Genomic DNA, 27,093 nt, shown 5'->3' with positions numbered 1-27,093 from the left:
TTACAACGGAGCAGTAAAAGAGGATAAGTGCCAAAGCGCCAATCATGACATTTGTTGAATTACTACTTCTTATTATTATTTGTGCTGCTGTGGTGCCGAGGAACCCAGTCATAGACCAGGACCACATTGTACTAGGTGCTGTACAAACACAGAACAAAAGATGGTCCGTGCCTCAAAGAGCTGACCATCAAAGTAATGTGAGCTGGTGCATCCATGCAAGACAAGTTGGAGCATCTGTTGCGAAACTATCAATTTCTCCCGCTGCTCCCATTCCTATGATGATCTCTCCTTCCTGATGTTAAAGCACTTAAGGTTTGTACCACGGGTAAATATTTAATTGTCCCAACAGCAAAACCTGTCCCTGCCAGAGCCTCTTGGTCAGGTCAGACCAGAAAAATGTGTAGTGATGTCACAGATTGGCTGGGACTATAGTAGAGTCTAATGAATTTTAGTAGATGCCTACTGAGCATGCTCAGACTAGAGCTGGTCCAAAAATGGCTCAGAAAAATCATGAAAATCGTCAATGTATTTTTCCCGGTTTTGGGGCAGGGGAGGATTTTGACATTTTAAAAAAATTGCCCAGTTCTACTTATAACTAGTTATTTCCCCTTTCAGACTAAGCAATTCAGTAATCCACAATGAGGGTTTTCAATGCCAAGTTTCCAACTTCAGCCATCAAAGAAAAGTATAGTTAAAATTTGTGTTGCATCTCTGAGTGCACAGAGACCTTGTGACAAGCCAGACAAAAAAATCTCACATCAGTGCAATTTGTGAACAAGCAAATAAGCAAACAAAAAAATAATCACCGATTCAGGGCTTTTAAATTGCATAATATTTATGCTTTTTAGAGCAAGCATCTGTGATAAGTGTCTGATCCAACTTTCTGAGAAACTGTGGACAGGATTTTCTGCAGGTTGGGTGAACATAAATATTATGCAATTTAAAAAAAGAGACCAGTTCTGTTTGCCCGTTGCATCCAGGCAAGACCACTTTCATAACCTGTCTCCTTACAACTCTCTCTCCAGCTGCGGAAAGGTAGAGTATATATACTCGTCCTTGTTTCCCAGCATGCTTTGCCACAGCCTGGGACTACAATATGACTGTCAGGCAGGACTCCATTTCCCAGCAACCCTATTCCCCTAGTTCTTAAAGGGCCCAGCTGGGCTATGGTTGTCCTTCCATATTGATGAAACCCCAGTCTGTGGTCCTCAAACTAAACTCGGCAGCATGGTCTCTTTTTAAACAAATCCTAAACTGCTTCCCTGACACCACTCCTTCCCCTTCAGGGGCTGTATTTCCTGTCTCACAGGAGGGAATAGTCTCCTTTGAAATGGCTGGGGAATTTTATGTTGAATGGAGCTTTTTTGTTGCTGTTAGGAAGGAAGCGGGGTCTTTTTTGTGTGTGGGTGGGGGGGTGGAAATGGTGGTATACATCTCAAATCATTAGTGCCTTTGTGTAACTTAAAATGAAAGCTGGTTTTAATTGTTTCATTGAAGCATTTTTGTATGAGAATGACTTTTCGACCAAAATGAAAACGTTTGTGGGAGATTTTGGTTTTGGTTGAAATTTTTCATGTTTTCAAATGAAAAAACGAACCCTGTGGGTTGTTTTTGATGGTTCTGAGATTTTTTTGGTTTTGTTTTCATTTCCCCTTCCTCTCTCCTTTTTTCTTTCCTCCTTTTTTTTCTAGTGGAAATAAAGGAGGGAAAAGACGGCCTGTTTTTCACCAGAGCTGGCTTAAAAATGCTATGTATTTCCTCCTAAAAATTTCAAATGAAATGCAAATTTTTCCGTTCATTTGAAAATTTTTATCCTGCACCCCCTCCGGTCTCCCTGTCACCTCCTACTTCTTTTCCAGTGGGGGGAAAAAGGAGAGAAGGTAGGATGGAGGGAATGAAAAATTTCAAATGAAATGAAAAATGTTCATTCCATTTGAAATTTTTAGTGGAAAATACCTAGCTTAATAATCAACTGGCTCACGTTAAAATAGATACTTCTCGGAGACCCAGTATGGAATCAGTCCCCAGGATTTGGCTCAAACTTTCATGGTTGATACACACCCACATTTCCAACAATTTGAGCCTGAATCTTGGGAAAGGCAGCAGGAGACAGTACAACCCACGTTGTAATTTCTGGCTTCTCAATAGTCTCATTGATTCCCTTTCCAATTTCACTGTCTCCCCCGGGGCTTGACTACATGCAGTCATTACACTAGTTTAACTTAAATTGGTTGGAAAAAAAGTGTAGTTAAAGTAGTCCAAACCCCTGTGTGGACACTCTGGTATTGCTTTTAAACTGGTTATATTGGTTTAACTTGCACCTGCAAATTTACCTCTGCAAGCTGAACTGATTTAAATCAGGTTTAAGAGTGTCCACATACAAAATTGTACCCGTTTCACTAATTACGATAAAATCACAGCTCTAAGTAAGCTGGTGCAATTTCATACGTAGACCAGCCTTAAGAAATAAATGTTTCCATTCTCACAGCTCTCTTAAATTTTCTGCTCCATCTTTCATCCACCTACCAACGTACATGTGGATCAAGAGTCTAGTATTGTTTTGATTTTTTCCCATCTCCTGGAGTTTTCATTTCTAGTCATCCAGCTTGTGAATCTTGGAGCTATTGTCATACATATCAGTCCCTGCTTGCATGCAATGTTTAATGAAGAAATATGGCCTTGAATACTACAGTAGATGATGCCTATGGATGATAGGGTGAATTTAGTCTAGTAGTCCATTTTGTCCTTGATCTCTGAGCTAATATCGCCACCAAGGGGACCCAGTTAGTGCCAGTTGAGGTGGCAGAACTGCAGTGGTTATTGGTGGCTGGGTGGAGACCAACTTATTTCACATGGGCCACTGAACAGCCATGAGATGGTAGCAACTTTTGGTCCTTACTGTACTGTGCTGAGCCCCATTTCTGTTGTGGGGTTAGGATATTGGTGGTAGTTGTACGAAAAGCTTAGCTGGGGCTACAGTTCCTGGCTTCGGCACGAGGAGAACAACAGAAAGAGCCTTTCAATATGTGGCAGGTCGCCAGCAAATTAGAATTGGCCAATAATGCAAAATGGACATGTATAAAATCCATTTATCTTCCCGCCTATTACTTACTGTTAAATTGGCCCTGTCCACAGATACTTGATGTATTGACTTTGGCAGTAACTGTACGCAAGATTAATAGATAGTTCCTCTCTGGGCAAGTGCAGGATAAACTTTCCTGTTAGAGGAGTCATGGGATTTCTTGCACTTTTGGATCATCCTGTTTTGACCATAGTCAGGGACTAGACACTGAGTTAGATGGACCATGGGTCTGGGGTGGCAATTCTGACAAGATACATTGATATTAATAAGGCACCTTTCATCCCAGGATCCCTACCTGCTTTACAAATGCTAATGAATTTAGTCTGGCAACCATCTGTGAGGTAAGGAAATATTTTTATCCCCATTTTACAGATGGGGGAAACTGAGGCAGGTAACATGACTGCCTAGCAGAGCTGGGACTAGAACCCAGATCATTCTTTGTCTTCTACCCACCAGAGGGCGCCTTTCCTTCTGAACTCACCTCTGGAATGGGTAAGAAAAAAAGGGAATAATTTAGGCTGCGATTTTCTATGGGGACCCAAAGGATGATGCGATTTGGATGCCTGAACCTCTTCATCCCTTTGGAAAATCTGAGGGTCGGTCTACCCTAGAAAGTTAGGTTGACCCAGCTGTGTCTCTCAGGAGCGTGAAAAGTTCACACCTCTGAGAAACCTAATTAAGGTGACCTAAGCCCTGCTATAGACAGGGCTAGATCGAAGGAAAAATTCCTCCATTGACCTAGCTACCATCTCTCCGGGGAGATGGATTTACTGCAGGGATAGAAGAACCCCTTCCGTCTCTGTAGCGTTTCTAATGGAGACATACCCAGAGCCGTATATCTGCCTACCGCTAGATGTGATTCTCTCTAGCCACAGATTGGCTATCACCAATCCAAGCACAGATACCCCTTGCCTATCCTTTACCAAGCTGATTGGTTGAAAAAAATTAATGCTATTGTCCTTGCATCTCAAAAATAACTACAGGCTTGGGCAAATACAATTGTGCATGTCTGTGCATCTCTCCCGCACACACAAACACGAGTGTAGGATTCTCTGAGATACCCCAAGGTTGTGACTGCAGGAAGATTTCAGCCAGAATCTTCACCTTTGTTGATCTTGCATGGCCGGATCTCCTCAGCATGAGTTTCCTAGATCTCGTCTTCTCTGCACCAGTGACTCTCCAAGGAATTAGTCCTATTTTCTTTCTGCTTTCTCTTCTGTTGCTACTTTAATCTAGTGACTCTATATATTTTTACAGATTTCTTCCTCAGTGGTAGCTCCCCGCAACCTTCTCTTTCTTTTATCCCACCCCCAAATTGCTCTCTTTGGTTTCCCAGTTACATGTGCTCAACTGGAAATATTCTCTCTTTTGCTGGCTCACCACAAAGGTTCGCAACCTTTATGGCCTAACCAGAGGCGCTTAGCGTGTGCGGGTTTGCAGAGGTATCCTAAAGGGGCTCGATTAGCAGGTTGAATTTCTGACATAACTCACTGCAGCTCTCGTGGAAAGAAAGGCAAAGAGCAAAATTTTTGCAATACACTTGTCTGGCCGATATCAGCTCAAAAAAATGCTTGTAGAAGAAGACATCTGACAAGCGACAAATATTTATCCAGACGAGTAGCGCAGTAATTCGAATGAACTCATTGCAGGGCTGGGATCAAATATAACTCCTGGGCCAAGGAAGATAATTCTTATCTTGAGCACGTGTGTCCTCCCCCTCACCCCCCGCTCCTTCTATTAAGCGAACAGTTATTGCTCTCACCAACGATCAGCCTCCGTTGCCCCCTTGTTAAGATTTCCAACAAGCACCTTTGTGCTTTCTCCCACGCCGTCCGACAGTGCTCCCCAGAAATCTCTGAGAAACCGATTGTCTTCCTTCCAAACCCTCCTGAAAACTCTCCTGTTCCATGATGCCTACAAAAACCTTGACCGCGCTTAGGCTGCTGGTATGCTGTGACCACGGCTGCTCTTTCTGACCAACGTTGTCGCATTGTTTCTTTGTACCTCCCTTGTCTGTCTGTAGCCATCTGTTGTATCTTGCCTTATACTTAGATTGTGCACTCTGTGGGACAGGCCCATCTTTTTGTTCTGTGTTTGTACAGCGTCCAGCACAATGTGGGCCTGGTTCATAACTAGGGTTCCTAGGTGCGGTGGCAATACAGGAAAAATAACAACAAAATTAGGGTTTCCCCAAAATTTGAAAGTCCAAGCCCCATTTCAGAAAAATGAAATTAACTCGATTTCCCTGTCTACCCTGCAATCCTGCTACTAAAAGCCTACACATCTTTGTAATTTATATATCTTCTGCGTGCCCCCTCCCCCCTGCTATCCCTTTTGGGAAATGCTAGTACAGATCTCCATGATACGATACTTCCGCTCTCACATGCTTCGGTGAGCAGTGAAATAGGTAGCAATGCTGACATTTCAAATACGTTGTCACTGGCACTGGGTTAGCACCTGTTGAAATGAACCATTCGAACCTCAAAGCCATTGTTTCAGGCTCTCTGGAAACTCAAGCAGGCTCTCTGCATGGGTTGCGCTTTCTGCGTGGGTTACGTACTCTCACTTCATGCTTTGAAGCTTTTCTTCACAACCACACTAGCTAGAGACTTACTGTTCAAAAGCGGGGAAAGTGAAGTGAAATGAAGTGAAAGCTGAGATCCTGAAGGACAATCGAGTTGTCTGTCTGTGCCCTAGGACTATTCTCTTGTGCCCCCTAGGGCACATGGCCCACACTTTAGGAAGCATTGGGTTAAACACAGAATTTAGAAACTTTGGTTATTCTGTAGCATCACCTGGTGAAGCTTGGAACGTGCTTTGTCATGTCTCGCTAATCTGTAAACTCTCCCAGGCAGGATCTTGCATTCTTATATAGTCTGTGAAATGCATAGTGTATTTTGCTTAATTAAAAAATAAGAATGCCAGAAAGAGAAATTACATATTAGTCCATAGGGCAAAGTGGAAGATATACAGAATTCTGGAGAAAAGGCATAAGAATTTAATAAAACTTACATGGGATTTTGTCCAAGCAGGGGAATAGGACATCAGGACTCCTGGGTTCAAGTCCCAGCAATGCCACTGACTTTGGGTGATATACACAAAGGCACACGTCTGTCTGTGCCTCAGTTTCCCTCTCTCTGAAGTGGCTATAATAACATAGTCTTATCTTTACAGAGTTGTTGACAACTTGAAATCTGCTCATATTATAAAAAGGAACAAGTTAAAAGTAGTTTCAGCTTCTATACCTGTCGGACTCACCCGGCCAATGTTTGTGGCTTGACAACCACATTTTCCTATTTACAAAAATGTTGAAAATATTTTAATTTTTTTCTTAAAAATAAGTTAAGCGTGAGATTGTAAGCTCTATGGGGAGGGAATTGTCGTCTTGTTCTGTTTGTACAGCGCCTAGCGTAGTGGGTTCCTGCTCCATGACTGGAATTCCTAAGTGCTATGGTAATACAAATAATAAAGTGTGTGTGTGTAGACTGGGTCACAATTAAGTTTTGTAGCATTGACCTGGTCTGGAACTCTAAGACACTAGTGATGTACATATGTAGACCATGGTTCCCTTAACACAGTTTGACCTGATCTAAAACCAACTGTGTGATAACCTAGGTCTAGGTAAACTTTCTCTTGCCTCAGTGTGGAGGCAGGACTAGATCAGTGCTTCTCAAGCTGTGGTCCACAAACCCCTGGGGGTCCTCAGACTATGTCTAAGATTTCCAAAGGGGTCCGCACCTCCAGTCCAAATTTTGTAGGAGTCTGCAAATGAAAAAAGGTTAAGAACCACTGTACTAGATGACCTCTTTCAGTCCCTTTCAGCCCTACATTTCTATGGTTCTATAACAACGTGACTTGGATGCAACTGTGTTGTAACTGGATTCCTTAACACAGTCGTAATTACAGTGTAGACAAAGAACTAGATAAGCTCATGGATTCATGGAGGGTAGGTCAGTCAAAGGCTATTAATCAGGATGGGCAGGGATGGTGTCCCTAGCCTGTTTGCCAGAAGCTGGGAATGGACAACAGGGGATGGATCACTTGATGGTTACCTGGTCTGTTCATTCCTTCTGGGGCACCTGGCATTGGTCACTGTCGGAAGACGGGACACTGGGCTAGATGGACCTTTGGTCTGACCCAGTATGGCCGTTCTTGTGTTCTAAAGGCTCTGGCTGGCTCGCCCTATCCTCCTTCTCTTGTTCTCTTTCCCCCTTTCTGTTTCTCCAGCTCAGTTCTCTCCTCTCTATCTCCTTCCTCCTCTCCCTATCTCTCCCCACCCCCAAGCCTGCTCCACATTCCACCCCCTTTTCTCTCTTAGCTTCTCCCAGCTCATTCTGTATTTTCCACCTTTCCTCCTGACCAAGGATAGGAAGCAGGGCTTTAATGCAGTGGTTTGTGGCCCTATGGAGCGGTTTCTCAGCCTGGCCCTTCGGCTGCATGCTCATAAATACTTCCCAGGCTTCCGTCAGCGGAGGACAGTTCTGCTGGAGGTTGGGATTGCCGGGCAACAGCCGTGGTTGATTGTGTGATCGTTTGTGTGGCGTGGACAGAGCTATCCCTCACATGGGACAGACGGTAGCACCTGTTATGCCCAAGGCTTCTTCCCAGGGTCAGCAGAACAGCTGATAAACTTAGAGGGGGCGAAGATGGTTGACATTGGAGTATCAAGCAGAAGTTTAAAGGCCTGATCCTGATACTTTTAAAGTCTACGGAAATTTTGCCTTTGACTTAAGTGGGAGTAGGAGCAGGGGCAGGCCTTATGAGCCAGATATTCGAAGGAGTCTGAAGCCGGGCTTTCAAGTGTTCAGCATGCACTGTCAGGGCCAGATTCTCCCAAGGGCTCAGCTCCCATGTAGGTGCCTAAACGCGAGTCAGAAAATCAGCACCTGGCAGCTTTTACTTTTTTTGTTTTTAAAAGAGCTCAGCCCCCAACATGCTGATCTCTCTTGAAAATCCAGCTGGTGCCTAAACAGAAACCCAAGTTCCCTGCAAAAATCTGACCCCATGTGTTCACTTCCTGCTTGTTCACCGAAGCTGTGGATGGAAGGCGCTAATTTACACCCATAGGGCAAAATAAAAATCTCGAATTAATTCATAATTTGCTCTCCTAGCAGCTCCCATCCAAAGAGTTGAGAGCCCATGCCAAAGGGCGTGTAGTGTCTTATTGTCCCTGTCTTATAGACAGGAAGCTTCCAACAGCCATAGTGTACCCCCACAAATGCCATGTGTCTCTTTGTCTCCCTCTAGAGGCTAGATTGACAGAGAGAGGTTTATGAGTCTGCTGTTGCCTCCAGGCTTATGGAGATGTTACTTTAGCTCAAACAGGCTAGACACACCTGCTTATATACCTAGAGGTCCTGGGTTCAATCCCTGCAGACAACCCCAGGCAAGGGGCGTCGTTCCAGTTTCAGTGGTGGGAAAACGTTAAGAGCAGAATTGTCTAGTGTGGACAAGGCCTGAATCTTGCGTCCCTTCTACTGCCACACAGAGGCTAGAGGAAAATAAAAGCGATTGCACCTTTCCCATGGCAAGTGTATGCCTGGCTTTCAGCTACAGCTGGCTTCTCTCTGAGCTCTGCCAAGTCTGGGCTCCCTGGTGGCACGTCACAGCTCCGCCCCCTTCAGTCCAGTTACATGCAGGCTGCATGCCAACTTCATGCTTTTTCCCATGCCGCTCCATAATTGGGAGGCGCTCCCTGTGAAAATTTGCAAAGTTCGACGTTATCCTCCTTTAAGTCGCTCTTTAGAACCCTGCTACCCCACCCTGTGCATTTGGCAGAGATTAGGCAGCTGGCATTCTGGGACCTCTCCTTATGAATAATACTTTGAGCATTTTTCATCGGTAGATCGCAAAGCAGCTCAGTATCATGACAGATGGGGAAATGGAGGTACGTTGAGGTGAAGTGGCTTGCACAGGGTCACCCAGCAGGACCCAGAAACAGAACCTAGCTCTCCTGTAGGTCCCCTGCCCCATGCTCTATTGACTAGGCCCCCGCTGCATAAGTCTCACTGTAAACTTCTTCTCCCACTGCCTCTGTTGTCACTAATCTTATAAGAGCTTTGGGGGAGGGACCTTGTTTTCTTTATATGTACAAACAGCCTCTAGCACAGTGGTTCTCAACCTGTGGGCCGCTTGCGGCCCAATCATCACACAGCTGCGGCCCACGTGACATCCTCAGGGCCACAGAGGTAGTACGGGATGCGGCCCACAATGATAAATAGGTTGAGAACCACTGATCTCACACAATGCTGCCCCTGTCCTTGATTGTAGCCATTACTCTAATACAGGGGCTTTCCACCTTTTTCCTTTTGTGGACCCCTACAAAATTTTGCATGGAGGTGCAGGTCCCTTTGGAAATCTTAGACATAGTCTGCGGACCCCCGGGTGTCCACGGACCACCGGATGAAAGCCACTGTTGTATGGTAACAACAACCTTTCACAGACCCCTTAGACATAGTCTGCAGACAACTGGTTAAAAACCACTGCTGTAATACTATTAATAAGTAATAAAATGCCACCCCCGCCCCAGGTGCATCAGCCAAAACATTATTCAATTACTTTGTTAAATAGGCAGGAGGAGCCAGAGTAGGCCCCAGAGTGTCAATCAAGATCATTCAGTTCTATTTCCATCTGTGGCACCGACCTTGGGCAAGTCACTTCCCTGCTCTGTGCCTCGGTTTCCCCATCGGTCAGTTGGGGATGATGTCACTTTTGTGCAGCACTTTGAGACCTCTGGATGAAAAAGCTTAAAAGATTGTTGTTCTCTCACGCATGATTTAATTCTAGCCTTTGTTTGCCAGAAGCTGGGAATGGGCGACAGGGGATGGATCACTTGACGATTCCCTGTTCTGTTCGTTCCCTCTGGGGCACCTGGCATTGGTCACTGTCAGAAGACAGGACACTGGGCTGGATGGACCTTTGGTCTGACCCAGTTTGGGTCAGTGTCAGTGGGACTGTGGGGACATCGCGCCCATTATGCTCCTGGCAGAAAACCAGAAGACTTAGAAGATGACGACAAATGTATTGCTATGTTGATTCGTGTCAAGAGAAACTTCCCCCTCGCCCCTTGTGGAAAGTTTCAGACTTCCGGAGGGCTGTGTTGAGGAAAGTGGGCTTGGTTTTCATTTAAATCAAATAAAGGAGCAAGTAAGGGATAGGTTTGGTCTGTCATTCATTTCTTGTGGGCTTGACCATCTCTGTAACCAGGTTTCGGATACTGACCCCCCCATAGTCCACATCACTGCACTGGATGGTCAGGACTTCATTCTGCTTCCAGCTTTGCCTTAGGCAAATCACGACTTTCTCTGCCTCTGTTTCTCCAGCTGCCATATGAGGCTGCTAACACCGTTGTAAAGTGCATGGAGGTCTATGGATGGAAGTGTCTTGTGTCGGTGCATAAATATCCCTTAGCACTTATCACCCGTGCACCATCTAAATGCAAGATGCACCTTTGGATTCAGACCCAAGTTCTCTCAAAGGCTGAGGGGGCTGGGATCCGGGGTGTTGGTTTGGCCACCATCCTTAGTTGGTTTGTAGAACCAAAGTCCTCTAGGGAGTTCTACAAATCCACAGGCGCTCTCTTGCATGCTAGATCATAATACTAGAGTGTCACACCTTTGATTTCTCTTGGAGGCCCAGTTCATTGCACACAAAAGCGGTGCTCCTTGCATTCCTCCACTCCCCCAAATGATTGATGCAATCCTGAAATCTTTATTCAGACAAGATTCCTATTGGCTAAAATGGGAGTGAGGCTTTCAGGTTTGGCCCCTGTGTGTACACAAGGATCACATCTGAAGTGCAAGCTGCCTTTCGGGCAGCTCAGATTGGCTGTTAACAGCACACAGTAATCCTGTGTGACACGCCAGGAGAGACTCTCTCGTATCCAGTTGAAACAACAAGGAGGACTTTAGCTAACCAGGGTATCACGTGGGCCCTCCCATCTCTCATGAAAAGTGCCAGGGGATCTCTAAAGATTACATGTGGCCAAGACCTGGGGTGAAAAGGGAGCACCTTACAGAAGCACAGTGCCCCTTTAGCTTTTGCATTTGGATTTTGGAGCCTAGGGCTCCCAGGAGCACAAGTTACTTCCGCTACGGTTGGAACTGACTTAAATTAAACCACATCTTCCTGCAGGTTAGTGCCCAAAGAGAGAAGGCAAAATGGGAGCAACCCCTGCGGTATTGCAGTGCAATATTGCCAGGGCTGCGGAGCCCGGGCGTAGAGGGAGGAGGTGGAAAAGCTGTCAACGGGGGATGGACTCCCATAATGCTGCAGCTCTGTGTCCTCTCCTTAGATCTGTCACTGACCCTTTGTGTGACCATGGCCAAGTCACTTTCTGTTTCTGAGCCACTGTTTCCTCTCCTGTCTTTGATCTGTTTAGACTGTGAGCTTTTCAGGGCAGGGACTGTCTCTTTCCATATATACACAGAGCACCCTGATGTCAGCTGGGGACTTCTAGGCAGGATTCTCATACAATTAGTCATTCAGATGCGAGCTGGAGAGTGGAACCCAGGATGGGGGGAGGCAATGCAGAGGAGCTCCTCTAACTATGCAGAGCAGATCTGAGTTGGGGAGGAGATGGGAAAGCAGGAGACGGCAGCACACATTGGAGCCGAGCCGTGACGCACACAGGAGAAGAGGGGTGCACGACAAAGCACTAGTGAGATGCTCAGCGCAGATCTGATCACACCCCCAAACGAAGCTGCTTTTTCTTCTCTCCAGCTGCATTGCTTTTAAACCTCCACTCGACTCTCTTTCTCTGGCAAAGGGATTATCCCCATTCCCCCTCGCCCTGCTTTCGGTTCACGAGAAGGGCAGGTTCCCCTGCACAATACAAACTTCATGCCCTGCAAGTCCCCATCCTCCTGTTTCATGCTGAAGCTGGTACCTGGCCATCCCCACCCACTAAAACCAGGCCATGCCCCCTCTTTGGGGCCATGCCACCTCTGACATGCCGGTCTGCTCCAGGGGAATTACCAGCAGAGTCTCAATTAAGTGGGAAGCTCTTGTCAGCCCCTCGAATGCATAAATAAAGGCAGTTTCTGGAGATCTGCCCTGGGGTCTGACAGCTGAACCTGGCCTCGTGTATTTCACAGTGATATTTAAAGGAAAAGAGTCCTGAACAGGGGGATCTCCTGGTGATCTTTGTGATGGAAGGCATGTAACATGCTGACATTAATATTGAATCTACTTAATCTAGACGCCTCCTTGAGGACTCTTTCTCAAATGAGTCTAGATTTTGTTCCGAGAGCATTCGTGCTCTTGCTAGGAAACATTTAGGTTTTCCATAGGACGGTAATAGCTACGCTTCATCCTTTGTCGTTAACTAGCACCTCTCGTCCATCGATCTCTGAGTGCTCGGCAAAGAATAGTAAGTGTCATTCTGCCCATTGTACGGGTGGGGAAACTGAGGCTCCTAGTTCTGTGTTCAGACTGTGCCTTTACTATCTTAGTTATTTATAAGGCACCTTGGAACCTAAAGATGGTATTAATATAATATAATTAATATAAGATAAATGTATTTGTGGTGCAGTAGCACCTGGGATCTGCAGTCATGGACCAGACCCGCATTGTGCTAGGTGCTGTAGAAACAGAGCAAAAACTCAGTTCCTGCCCCAAAGACCTTTCAGTCTATGTATAAGACACAAGACAACAGGTGAATACAGACAGACCGATGGGGGAGCAGACGGAAACAATGAGACCATATTGGGTGAGGGTTAGGGTTGATTATATTTAGGCTTGGAAGGATTCGATTTTTATTGGTAAACGTTGGTAAACGTTGACTTCACCCCACGCGCGTGCACACGTTTCCGTCAATGAAAGTCAAAATTTACAGATTGGCAAAGTAAGAAAAATGCAGCTTGATAACTTGGTATTTGCTCTGTGTGTTTGATGTGTGATGATAATTTTTTACCCGTTATAAAGCTTTAACTTTCTGAATCTCAGTGCCAACTATCATTAAATAATTATCATTTGATATCCTCTCCCACCCCAATTTCTGGCCCCCAATAAATTTCCTACAATTGTGGAAATTTAAATCAATTATCAAATGCATGTCAAAGGCTCTCTACTGCTACCAGATGACAGAGATTCTCCATGGAGAAGACCTGTGCTGTTTGGAGAAAGAGGGTCTTGTTTCTACCCCCACAATGCAAAGCATGGTAAAAAGCATTAAGTTCTGACTGGTCACAGATTTGTTGCACTAACATAGTGCTTTCTCGTCATCTATGGATCTTTAAGCAATCTACAGGGTGGAAATTCCCTGCCTTTTCTCCTCTCTCCCCACCTGTGGAAATTTGCAGAGAGCTGTGAAAGGAAGGTTGGTACAGTGATTAGAACACTAGTCTCTGCCTTGGGGAACCTGGGTTCAAGTCCTTGCTCTGCTACTGACTTCCTGTGTGACCTTGGGCAAGTCACTTAGCCTGCCTGTACCTCAGTTTCCTGTAAAATGTGGGTAATATCACTTTCCTAACTCAAAGAGTTTGGGGAAAATGAAGAATACCTTAAAGATTGGGAGATGCTCTGGTAACGGGCCATAGAAAGACCTAAAATTGAAAGAAGTTTGCTTTTGGATTTCATAAATACATGCGGGTCAGTGAAGTGTCTGGAAGAGAATGAAGGAGGAAGGTGTTCGGGATACACTGCAGTCTGCTGCTGGCATTTTCTATTTAATACAAGTAGCAAAATTGGGAAGATACAGGAGTTTCCATTAGCATTGAGGCCTTTCTGGGAATAGTTTGGTTCCCCTCCCCCACCCCCCCGAATAGCCCCGCAGCTGCTCTTTTTTTTTAATTTATTTTAAAAAGCAGCAGCATGTGGACAGAATCCTGTGACAGAGACTCGAAGGGAGACACATTTTACCAGGTGGAATTGCTGCTTGCAATGTAAGGAAGGTTTTGAAGTGGGATCTTGCTGTCAGTGTAAGACAAATAGTAGTTTGTGCCGTTGAAAAACACCCCCTTCCTCGCTCTTAGCAGCCGGTAGCTTCCCAGGAATCAAGCAGCACCAGATTATTATTTGTATTATGTACGGGTTGCAATCGAGATCGGGGCCCTGGGGTGCTAGGCGCTATACCAGACACATACTGAGAGGCAGCCCCTGCCTCCAAGAGAGTGAAATTGATCATGATACCTTAGCAAGGGTACTTCAGCCACGCAAAAGGGAAGAGGTCCTAGGAGTCTCTGGCTTTGGCACATCATGAGTTGAATGCCGGGGAACTGCCTTGTGGTGAGTTCTTTATTTGGAGTAAAAGCTGTGCTCTGAGCGGAGGTCAGAGAGAGCAGGATCGGACCGTCCGTTTCAGTGTTGCAATGAATGGAGTTTCCCATGAGCAGGTGCCACTCTGTGTTTTTTAAAAATAAGAGTGGTTTATTTATAAGTTTGTTCATTCATTACTTCACCCATCAGACACGGCCATTGCTGAGATTTCAGAAGGAGCCAGAATGTGAAAGGTTGTTAGTCTTTGACTGAAAGGTGAGTAGACGAGGTAGGTGAGGTAATATCTTCTATTGGACCAACTTCAGGTCCTGAAGAAGACTCTGTGTAAGCTCAAAAGCTTGTCTCTTTCATCAACAGAAGCTGGTCCAATAAAAGATATTCTCTCACCCACTTTGTCTCTCTAATATCCTGGGAGAAACAACTGCACTGCAAACAACAACGGAAGGTGCAGGGCTGTCACTCACTGCTGGTGAACTTCATTTCAAGCTGTACCCCTTGTGCTATAATGGCCTTTATTCTACTGCTGAATATGCATACCACTGCCCTCTACTGGGCAGAATTGAAACTACACAATTCTGTAATAAGCCCTATACTGCTATAACCTCCTTTGGGTTAAGTATTTAACAGCTCTGTTGTTCTCGGGCAGGAGGGGTCTTGTCCCTGTTGTTGCCATGGTTTGTTATAGTAGATGGGTGTTACAGGTTTTTAGGAGTCATTTATGTTCAGCTATAGATGTAAAGAGAGACAACATGAAGAATGGAAAGGAGGCTGATAAAGAATGCCTAAGAATAATATGTAGCATCTTTGATTAGAAGATCTTAAAGTTAATTAACTCATATTAAGTAAGCCTCAGTAGCCCCTGTGAGAGGCAAGCAGATATCCTCTGCGTTTTGCTGTGGGGAAACTGGGGCTGGTGAGCTAAGTGATTTCCAAAATGTCACCCAGCAAGACTGCGCAAGAGCTAAAAATAGAACCCTGAGGTCTCCATTCACCTAGAGTTAGGGATCAGACAGACATTTTCTCCCCCCCGCTCCTCCCCAATTCATTCTTGCTAATCTACAGAAGCTGCAATCAGAGGGGTTTTTTGTTTGTATGAAGAAAAATCAGATTCCACCTACAAACTCGTGGGAAGGGGGTGCGATACGAACAGTTCTTGCCTGCACAGTGAATACCTGGGAGGCTAGATTATGGTCATGTATGTGAGGAATACATTCTTTGAGCATGCGGATGCTTGTAGCTGTCGGAAGAAGTTTTAGGGGTAAGCAGTAGTCAAACACATGTTTTCTTCTATCAGTTTAAATCCTTTTGACCCTCTCTGAACTGTGACATTCCTTGCATTCTCAACTTCTTCAGCAATCACTCTTCCATTCATTTCAGGGCATGGCTTAGCTAGCATCCAAGCAAGGGATTTGATTTCATATCACACTTCCCCCAAAAGAAAATAGCAAATCAGACTGAAGTTTTTCTAACCCAACCCGTTGGCTTCTGTGGGAGCTGTGGCATTTTCCATATCTGAACTTTCCTGTCTTCTGAATTGATTCGCACTTTTAAGGCCTTTTATGTCTCATTTTGACTGGAACTTCCAAAAGAAAAAAGCAAAGGTTTTAAAAGATTTTCTCCCTCTTAGGTCGCATGGAGTTGATTTGATTTTTCCCCCAGTTCAGCTGAGAGACCTCAGTAAACAGAGTTTTCCAGCCATTTGGTTTCACTGAGCTGGAAGGAAGATGTAGGGCTGGATATGGGGCATTTTCAGATTAGTAATATGGATCATTCCAAGGTGAACAATGAGTCAGATATTTTTCCTTTTCGGGTAAAACAACCCATGGGGGATCCTTTAATGTCATTGGTGATTTAGATTATTTCAGCCAGCGCCTTAGCTGGTGTAAAGTCAGTGTAGCTCCACCGACTTAAACTAGCTGAGGATCTGGCCCATTAAATTTTGTTTATACCAACACGGCTCCATGTCAGATTTCATATCTTGGATGAAATCCTGGCCCCAGATAGTCATTGACAGCTTTGCCATTGACTTTGATGGAGCCAGGATTTCATCCTTTGTTCATGGTGAAACCTACAAAAGATTTGTGATGTTGCAGCACCGGGGTTCTCCAACTGGGGATTGTGACCCCTCAGGGTGTCGTGAGGTGGTTACTTGGGGGGGTCATGAGCTGTCAGCCTCCACCCGCAAGCCCTGCATCACCTCCAGCATTTATAATAGTGTTCAATATAAAAAAGTGTGTTTCATTTATGGGCGGTGGTGGTTGCATTCAAAGGCTTGCTGTGTGAAAGAGGTCATCAATGCAAACTGTTGTAGCGGAACATGGTGGTAGCCTTGTATGGGAAAAATGCTGTAAATTGCTTTTGGCCTCTTTTTATTTAGGAACATTTCTTCTTCTCACTTAGAACTTAACTAAACCCCATTCTGAATGTTTATTAATTTACTGATTTAGCATGTAATTAGAGCAAACAATCAATAATGACTAATAATAAGCATCCCCTCTTTCTGGTTGTGTAATCTCATCTTCTTGATTCTTCTTCTTTGACAATTTTGTGACTCTGTAATTCTGGGGCAAGTGTGAACAGATCTGAGCCTATTTAACAGTCTCTCTTTGAGCTGTCTTGATCAGCTGCAGTGGGTCAGAGGAGTCATGTGGCATTGGTTCTGCTCCCTGATTGAATGAACACACAAGCACGGCTCATTGCAAACTGGTTCCCATGAATCATGTGGGACTGAAAATTCTGAATGATCATGAAAAGCAAAGGCAAAAGGGAGAGGAACGTTGTTGAAGCAAATGCAGTTAAAATTATGAAGGAATTGTAGTGGACATTTTTTGCACTATTTAACCCAGTTCTATGTGTAATAAAGAAAGTAGATATTTATCCATGTAATATGCCAGCTAAGTGTGTTGTGTCAATAGAGGATAATAGCCTACTACTGCTACTAGCTTAACTAAATTAACTCACCTGGAATCATGAGGTAGAGGCCCATTTGTCTGAGCTGATAGTTCAAGGCTTTATGCCTGCTGATGACCTTCAGCTATGGGCTGATACAGGAATGCCTTAAAATAAGTCTAATTTATATGCCAACTCTTTGCTAGTAAAGTAAGATGTCTGAGATGCAAAAGCAAGGGAAGTTGGAGGCAGAACCACCCTAGCAATTGCTTCTCAATACCCCCTCCCCCGGATTTGGCTTCAGTGGGGTTACCCATTGTTCTATAGTTGTTAGGGTCCTGATTCTCCATCTCCACGCACTTTGTGTCGTCGCTTGCAGCTAGGTGAATCAAACCCTTAGTCTTTGTGTAGGCCCTGTCTACAATAACAGCCTCCTAAACAGAAGATGGGTGGTCCAGTGGTTAGGCTGCTAGCTTGTGATTTGGGAGACCTGGGTTCAATTCCCTCCTTGGTTGTCTACTTCCTGTGAGACCTGGGGCAAATTGCTTAATCGTTCTGTGCCTTAATGTCCCCTCATAAATGGGATAATAGCACTGCCTTGCCTCACAGGAGTGCGTTGTGAGGCTAACTACATTAAAGATTGTGAGGTGCTCAGATACTACAGCAATAGAAGTGCCGTAGCTATCTAATGCAGCTGCTGTATCCTGGTGAATGGTGCTGCATAAAAGCAGGGTAGGGCCCCCAGGTTCATAAAGTGGATCTCTTGTTACACTGCTGCAGGTTTCCTGAATGCAGAACACGCCATTGTCTATGATAAGATAGATCTGTACAAATTCTGCGCCCGGGCGGCCAGTGGATATTTGTCTAATGGTGTGGAACGTGGGCCAGCGTGGGGGGAGGTTCAGTGAAGCTGCGGTGTCTTAGAACATGCTGGCCGACTTGCTGGCTGGCTGACGCAGTGGTGTAAAATGGTCCCAGGATGGCACTACTTTCCAGGTCATTGCTGGATGCAATTCAGTAAGTGGACTGGTTGCTCTTGAGCGCTTGAGTCATGTAGGGGATCAGCTACCTGGGAAATCAATCCTCTCTCCTTATACTGCCAAGACAGTTGATTAGCAGTGATGTGCAAGCTAACGGTTTCCTATATCTGAACATTTGGATGCCAAGAGTTAGGGGTTTCTTAGTCTTGGAGAATTCTGAGCTTTCAAAATCGTGCCGAGTTGGGTCTGAGTATTTGACCTTTTGGGCATGGTATAAAACTCACCCAAGCATAGAGCTTATTGGAGTGGTGGTTCTGTATGTTACTATTTGAGCAGAACAGACAACTCATAGTGAAATAATTTGATGGCTCTCCATTTTGCCTTCCTTTTGGGGCAGGGTGGATTGATTTAAATCAAAAGTGATTGAAATTGGCAAGCAGGAAACCTTGATTTAAATATCCAATTTTAATCTTGTTTGGCATTTGTACTTTTTAGCTATTTTCCTAAAGAAAGGCTGATTCTCATTGGTTGATATCCATTAAAAACATGTTGATTTGCAACTAAACATTGCCTTTGCACTAAATATTGTACTACTTTTTGCTAGCTAGGAGGATGCACAAAATATATACACATTTATTTAAGCAATTATATAGCTTCACATACGTATGTTCTTAATTTTTAAGAATTTTATGTTAGAAAAAGGGTGAATATTACATTTCTTTACTAGATGATTCATTTTTTCCTTCATGAATTGTGTCAAGCTGAATTGGATGGAAATTGGAATTGAATTAAAAATATATAACAGCATTTTAAAATAGTTTTTGTTAGTTAAATAATCTACCTTTAATGTGCTGGATACATCAGAATATGTTTGTCAAAACCTGATTTGTATTTAAAACTAATTGCTATAGGAAACAAAGAGGATCTGTATTTAGTGAATTGAACTGATTGTTCTGGTCATCCTGTCCTTCAAGATTTTAGAATTAGTAGATCTCGTCCTCTTGAACCTCATTTTTATTCATAGATTGAAAAAGAAAAACAAGTTTTCCTGCCTTTTCAGCTTCCAATCAATTTCTCAACTTTGAATGAACTAGTCATTGAGTTGGAGAAGTTGAAGAAACCAAAATGAAGGTTCTCATGGGTGACTTTAATTTTCCTGATATCTGCTAGGAGAGCAATACAGCGGTGCATAGACAATCCAGGAAGTTTTTGGAAAGCGTAGGGGACAATTTCCTGGTGCAAGTGCTAGAGGAGCCAACTGGGGGGGAGCTTTTCTTGACCTGCTGCTCACAAACCGGGAAGAATTAGTGGGGGAAGCAAAAGTGGATGGGAATCTGGGAGGCAGTGACCATGAGTTGGTTGAGTTCAGGATCCTGACACAGGGAAGAAAGGTAAGCAGCAGGATACGGACCCTGGACTTCAGAAAAGCAGACTTCGACTCCCTCAGGGAACGGATGGGTAGGATCCCCTGGGGGACTAACATGAAGGGGAAAGGAGTCCAGGAGAGCTGGCAGTATTTCAAGGAATCCCTGTTGAGGTTACAGGGACAAACCGTCCCGATGTGTCGAAATAATAGTAAATATGGCAGGCGACCAGCTTGGCTTAACGGTGAAATCCTAGCGGATCTTAAACATAAAAAAGAAGCTTACAAGAAGTGGAAGGTTGGACATATGACCAGGGAAGAGTATAAAAATATTGCTCGGGCATGTAGGAATGAAATCAGGAGGGCCAAATCACACCTGGAGCTACAGCTAGCGAGAGATGTCAAGAGTAACAAGAAGGGTTTCTTCAGGTATGTTGGCAACAAGAAGAAAGCCAAGGAACCTGTGGGCCCCTTAATGAATGAGGGAGGCAACCTAGTGACAGAGGATGTGGAAAAAGCTAATGTACTCAATGCTTTTTTTGCCTCTGTCTTCACTAACAAGGTCAGCTCCCAGACTGCTGCGCTGGGCATCACAAAATGGGGAAGAGATGGCCAGCCCTCTGTGGAGAAAGAGGTGGTTAGGGACTATTTAGAAAAGCTGGACGTGCACAAGTCTATGGGGCCGGACAAGTTGCATCCGAGAGTGCTAAAGGAATTGGTGGCTGTGATTGCAGAGCCATTGGCCATTATCTTTGAAAACTCGTGGCGAACGGGGGAAGTCCCGGATGACTGGAAAAAGGCTAATGTAGTGCCAATCTTTAAAAAAGGGAAGAAGGAGGATCCTGGGAACTACAGGCCAGTCAGCCTCACCTCAGTCCCCGGAAAAATCATGGAGCAGGTCCTCAAAGAATCAATCCTGAAGCACTTACATGAGAGGAAAGAGACCAGGAACAGTCAGCATGGATTCACCAAGGGAAGGTCATGCCTGACTAATCTAATCGCCTTCTATGATGAGATTACTGGTTCTGTGGATGAAGGGAAAGCAGTGGATGTATTGTTTCTTGACTTTAGCAAAGCTTTTGACACGGTCTCCCACAGTATTCTTGTCAGCAAGTTAAAGAAGTATGGGCTGGATGAATGCACTATAAGGTGGGTAGCAAGTTGGCTAGATTGTCGGGCTCAACTGGTAGTGATCAATGGCTCCATGTCTAGTTGGCAGCCGGTGTCAAGTGGAGTGCCCCAGGGGTCGGTCCTGGGGCCGGTTTTGTTCAATATCTTCATAAATGATCTGGAGGATGGTGTGGATTGCACTCTCAGCAAATTTGCGGATGATACTAAACTGGGAGGAGTGGTAGATACGCTGGAGGGCAGGGATAGGATACAGAGGGACCTAGACAAATTGGAGGATTGGGCCAAAAGAAATCTGATGAGGTTCAATAAGGATAAGTGCAGGGTCCTGCACTTAGGACGGAAGAACCCAATGCACAGCTATAGACTAGGGACCGAATGGCTAGGCAGCAGTTCTGCGGAAAAGGACCTAGGGGTGACAGTGGACGAGAAGCTGGATATGAGTCAGCAGTGTGCCCTTGTTGCCAAGAAGGCCAATGGCATTTTGGGATGTATAAGTAGGGGCATAGCGAGCAGATCGAGGGACGTGATCGTCCTCCTCTATTCGACATTGGTGAGGCCTCATCTGGAGTACTGTGTCCAGTTTTGGGCCCCACACTACAAGAAGGATGTGGATAAATTGGAGAGAGTCCAGCGAAGGGCAACAAAAATGATTAGGGGTCTGGAACACATGACTTATGAGGAGAGGCTGAGGGAACTGGGATTGTTTAGTCTGCAGAAGAGAAGAATGAGGGGGGAACTGATAGCTGCTTTCAACTACCTGAGAGGTAGTTCCAGAGAGGATGGTTCTAGACTATTCTCAGTGGTAGAAGAGGACAGGACAAGGAGTAATGGTCTCAAGTTGCAGTGGGGGAGGTGTAGGTTGGATATTAGGAAAAACTTTTTCACTAGGAGGGTGATGAAACACTGGAATGCGTTACCTAGGGAGGTGGTAGAATCTCCTTCCTTAGAAGTTTTTAAGGTCAGGCTTGACAAAGCCCTGGCTGGGATGATTTCATTGGGGATTGGTCCTGCTTTGAGCAGGGGGTTGGACTAGATGACCTCCTGAGGTCCCTTCCAACCCTGATATTCTATGATTCTATGAAGAGAATATTCTCTCTGCACCTGCAGAAGAAGCTACTGCTGTCAAAAGCTGGTTAAGCACTTCAGCAAACTCTCTAGTTCCAGGTGTTTAATGAGTGACTTCTACCAGTTCAGTGGTTTGGCTTTCTTTAAAACATCAGCAGTAAACATGCACCACTTGAATATTATTTTTATTTAATTTAAACGATTTTAATAAATTATAGTAAATTTAGACTTTAACTATAGGTTGTCATAATTTCACATTGGATTTTAAATAGGTTTATTTTTTAAAAAGGAAAAATGTATTTAATTTAATGAAAAATTCAGATTAAAAAATGAAGCCCACGCGGTTTTTATTTATCCTGATTTGGGGGACGGTCTGCAAAACTCTCCAGCAAGTTTTTTGAAATTTATTAATAATTCAGAATGAGCCAAACAGATATAACCAATTCCCTTTACTTTCTCATGCTCTCTGAGCTCTGTTGGTTGAAGAGCTCTCAAACACCCTGGTGAATACTTCGATAGATACAGTTACGATTGCAAGTCACACAGTAGGGTTTCTATTCCCTGGATATATGAACATAACCTATATCAGGCTTTCAGCACATTTGCGTGGGCAAACCTAATATTTGCTCTCTGGGAGCATTTTGACTCTTATTTGGTTGGGTAATTTCAAATCAATGGCCAGGCCCCCAGGGCCGGTACACATGGCAGCTTTTTATTGTTCGACATCGAAAGAAAATAAAATCAAAAAGCTAAATGCATCCTTAACTACTCCTGGCATGCGTCCTGCCTAAGGCATTCAGCACTGCATTTAGCTACATGCTATTCAGCAAAGCACCTGGGACCTGATCAAAGGCCACTGACATCAGTGGAAACGCGGCCGCTTACAGATGTGACGGACTGATATGGCCCCCATCCTGTGCTGTCAAAGCACCTCACAAGCTTTTGTTCTCAGAACGCCCCGCCCCGGTGAGAGAGAGAGAAGTGCTATTACCACCATTTCACAGCTGGGGAATAGAGGCACAGAGAACAGTAAGGCTGGGGTTGAAAACCAACCGCACATTAGCCTGCTGCTCACTAGCTGCTTGTGTGGACCCTGCCGCCGCTTGCTAGAGGTTCCCTTGCGTGCTTTGACCTACGTCCCTTTCAAATGGCAGTAGATCAAAGCACAGTAGGAAGCTTTTAGAGCGTGGCAGCAGGGTCCCGGACAGAGTGCATGGCACACTGCTTGGCATAGATTAATACCCCAGCTTGCTGAGCATTAACTGTCCATCTAGACAAGTGACTTGCCCAAGGTCATAAAGGAAGCCTGTGGCACAGCAGGGGCTTGAACCAAGTCGTTGGCTAGCGCCATAACCAATGAATCATCCTTCCTCTTGCTGGATCAGCCCCTTAAAGCATGCGCTTAAATCCCATTGAAGCCTGAATTTGAGCATGAGCGTTAAGGTCTCTGCTGAATGCGGATGGACTCCCAAATTGGACCTGTGTGCTGGAGTTCAGACCACTCACTGAGCATGGGACAACCGTATCCCTTCACCTCCCTTCAGCCTGCATCATGTCACGCAGGATTTGGTCCATTGTGAGCCACCTTCCGATGGTAGGAGGTGATTTAAAAGGATTAAATCTAACCATGGGGGGGAAAAAAGCCCCGTTCCTGAGCGTTTGACATTGGGTAACAATCTACGCAACAGTAGTTTTCAGAGGAGCTATGTCTACGCGTTTCACTGCAGTACCGGTGTCCCCAGCACTCTGCTCCCTTCTGAAGCGAACGCCGGGAAGCCCATTGAGCCCCTCAGTGCTGCGCTCATCTCAGCTGTTTGTGGCAGCTGCTGTGAACAGGTCGGAGTGGGAGTCAGTGAGGTAAATTTGGCTTTGAAATAAAAAAGATTATTTTCTATTTTGGGAACTCGAGGTTAGGAGGAGCCAAGATGTGACTGGAGAAGTGGCCTGTTATCAACTTGAACGTGTAATTTAAATAAAAAAAAAAAAACTTTTCTCTTCTAAACCATTAAAATTAGAGCATGTTTTATAGTCCCTCCCTCCGACCCCTGTGTAGAGATTCCCCTCAGTCTTGTATGACCTCCAGAGATTCCACTTCACTTACTTACAGTTCAGTTTTGCTCTTGGGATCAGCCTTAGGTGGATGAAATTTTAGTTTTCTGTAGAGATGGGTTCCAGCCAGAGTATTGGGAACCTAGGTCTAGATTCCAAACAACGCAAGCTTTGAGGTATTTGAAGCAGTAGGTTTAGTTTTGGGCCTGTCCTTCATTTCCTACAAGATTTTCTATAAAATGTATATTGATGGATCATTTTTCCACTAATTGTACCTTGGATCATATTTAAAAAAAAAAAGTGTTTAACAGAAATCCAATATTTCAGTGTGAACAGTCAGAAAAGGCAGAAGCGTTCAATAAATATTTCTGTTCTGTCTTTGTGGAAAAATCCAGATGATGTACTCATATTAAATGATGATGAAATACTTTCCAACAATAGCTCCAGAGGTTGCTAAACAGCAGTTGCTAAAGTTAGACATTTTTAAATCTGCCGGTTCGGATCACTTGATTTAAAGTGCTTTAAAAGAGCTGGCTGAGGAGCTTTCTGGACCATTTGCTGATTTTCAATAAGTCTTAGAACCCCAGGGAAGTTCTGGAGGACTGGCAGAAAGCTAATGTTTTGCCACTGGTTAAAAACGGTAAAGGGATGACCCGGATAATTTTAGCCCTCTCTGCCTGACAGTGATTCTAGGCAAAATAATGAAATAGCTGATATTGGAGTTAATTAATAAAGAATTAAAGGAGAGTAATGTAAATTAGTGCCAATCCACATGGGTTTATGGAAAATAGATCTAGTCAAACCCACATAATATCTTTTTGATAAGATTACAAGTTTGGTTGATAAAGTAATTGTTAATGTAATAAACTTCAGTCAGGCATTTCACATGGTACTGCATGTCATTTTGATTAAAAAACCAGAATTGTACAAAATTAACATGATGCACATGAAATGGATTAAAAACTCTCTGATAGGTCTCAAAATTTAATTGTAAATGGGGAATCGTCATCGAGTGGTTGTGTTTCTAGTGGGGTCCTGAAGGGATCAGTTCTTGGCCCTACGCTATTTAATATTTAATAACAGAAAATCATTTAGTGATGAAGTTTGCAGATGACACAAAGATTGGGAGAGTGGTAAATAATAAGAGACAGGACACTGAAATAGCAATCTGGATTGCTTGGTAAACTGGGTGCAAGCAAAAAAATATGCATTTCAAAAAGGTCAAAAGAAAAGTCACGTGTCTAGGAACAAAGAATCCAGGCCATGCTTACAGGAGCAGGAAGATGCTATAATCCTGGAAGCAGCAACTCTGCAAAAGACATGGGGGTCCTGGTGGATAATCTGCTGAACATGAGCTCCCAGTGCAACAGAGTGGCTGAATAGGGGAATGCAATCTTTGGATGTATGAACGGGAAGATCCAGCAGGAGTAAAGAGGTTATATTACCTCTGTATTTGGCACTGGTATGACGGCTCCTGGAATACTGTGTTCAGTTCTGGTATTCACAGCTGAAGAAGAGTGTTGGTAAATTGGAGAGGGTTCAGAGAAGAGCCACGAGAATGATCAAAGGACTGGAAAACATGCCTTATTTTGAGAGATTAAAGAAGCTCAATCTGTTCATTTTATCAAAGAAAAGGTTAAGGGGTGATTTGATCACAGTCTGTAAGTACCTCTATGAGGAACAGAAATTTGATACTAGAGGGCTCTTCAATCTAGCAGACAAAGGTCTAGCAAGATCCAATGGCTGGAAATTGAAACTAGACAAATTTAGACCAGGAATAAGAGAAGTTTCTAGCAGTGAGGGTAATTAACCACTGGAACAGTTAACCAAGGGTTGTGGTGGATTCTCCTTCATTAGAAGTTTTTAAATCAAGACCGTCCATTTTCCAAAAAGATCTGCTCTAGTTAAAACAGGAATTAATTCAGGGAAAGACCCCTGGCTTGTGTTATGCAGGAGGTCAGAACAGATGACCAGAGTGGTCCCTTCTGGCCTTAAAATCTATGAATCCATAATGGCAAAAGCACTTCTGTGTCAGCATAACTGACTCTACCCTGAAGCTTTTTCTGGTACAGAAATGTCATAAAGAAATCATACCCCTCACCAACACTGCTGTACTGGCAAACGTTTCTAGTGTAGACCTGTCTGCATGAGTGACTTTCACCTCTCTGTCCCTCAGTTCTCTGTCTGCAAAATGGCACCAAATGATACTTGTCTACCTTGCCAAAGATAATGTGGGGCTTGATTAACTGTTGCTCATAAAGTGCTTTGGGGCAAACATAAGTGTTAGCATTACTCAGTGTGCCGAAGTGAAATACTTTGAAATGCAAAGGGCCTCATTTCAGGCAAAAACCTGGGCTTGACATTGATTTTCTTTTTATTTTAGAAGCCGCAAAATTCAGATAAGAAATATCCCACCTCAGTTACGATGGGAGGTAAGTGAAACAACTGAGCAGCCACAGTCCTGACTTATGACATACAAACCTTTTAAATACCGACACTTGATCTTTAGAGCCCTGCAGATCTGCAGATATCAGCTTTATGTCTGCGGATCATGGATGGACGCGGATCCAGATTTTGTATCTAGAGCCCTGAAAATCTGCGGATATCTGCGGACCGTGTTTGCTGATCGGATGCGGATATACATTTTGTATTCGCACAGGTTTCTATTGATCTTGTCTTCACTAGCCTTTTGTACCTCTCATTCATTGGCTGGAAGTTAGTCTGATTTCTCGGGTGACGAACAAACATTTGTACCCTGAGACAAACTTGGAGAGTAGCCGCTCAAACCTTTTTAAATGTATTACACTCCTTCAGTTGGCAACGAATTAACTCAAGGTACAAAAATCTCCGAAAGACATACCCAAATTGTGCTTGGATCACCTTGATGGCTGCATCTTCCATCTTTGTGACCTCCCCAAGTTCTGTTTCTCCTGATCAAAGTGTTGGCTGCTTTTGATGCTTATGAGAAGCTTCACCATAGCATGACTCAGGTGTCAGGGTGCAGGTCCAAATTGAGTTCCTTGGTTTTTAAACCCTGTGGTGGACTCATCCCTTCTAGACCTGAGCCATGGGGCTTCGAGAGCCACAGGTGATTATTTTGGTGCCCAGCTTGACATGCCTTAAAGGGGCCTGGTTTTCAGAAAGTGCTGAAAAGCGCCCTCTGAAAATCTGGCCCCTTTAAAGTGTCTCAAATTGGGCAGCAAGAAATGGAGGTACCCAAAATCACTGGCCATGTTTGGAAATGGTGGCTTTCATACTATAAGCTGGATGAACGAACGGACGTCCACCCACCCCTTCTTTGTCTTACCTAGCACCAA

At 44.3% G+C, this 27,093-nt stretch overlaps 1 protein-coding gene across 2 annotated transcripts in view; it reads left to right on the top strand.

Annotated features, from left to right (window-relative positions):
- IGF2BP1 (insulin like growth factor 2 mRNA binding protein 1) overlaps positions 1–27,093 on the top strand; it is a 55,251-nt gene that overhangs the window by 14,189 nt on the left and 13,969 nt on the right. For both annotated transcript variants that reach the window (XM_077806211.1, XM_077806210.1), the window contains exon 3: positions 26,160–26,208. In XM_077806211.1, coding sequence (XP_077662337.1) covers positions 26,160–26,208 — 49 coding nt within the window. The remainder of the gene's footprint in view (positions 1–26,159; positions 26,209–27,093) is intronic.

Source organism: Eretmochelys imbricata, chromosome 27, assembly GCF_965152235.1.
Source record: "Eretmochelys imbricata isolate rEreImb1 chromosome 27, rEreImb1.hap1, whole genome shotgun sequence".
In the NCBI taxonomy this organism is placed as follows: domain Eukaryota; kingdom Metazoa; phylum Chordata; order Testudines; family Cheloniidae; genus Eretmochelys; species Eretmochelys imbricata.
This window is presented reverse-complemented; position numbering and strand designations above follow the sequence as displayed.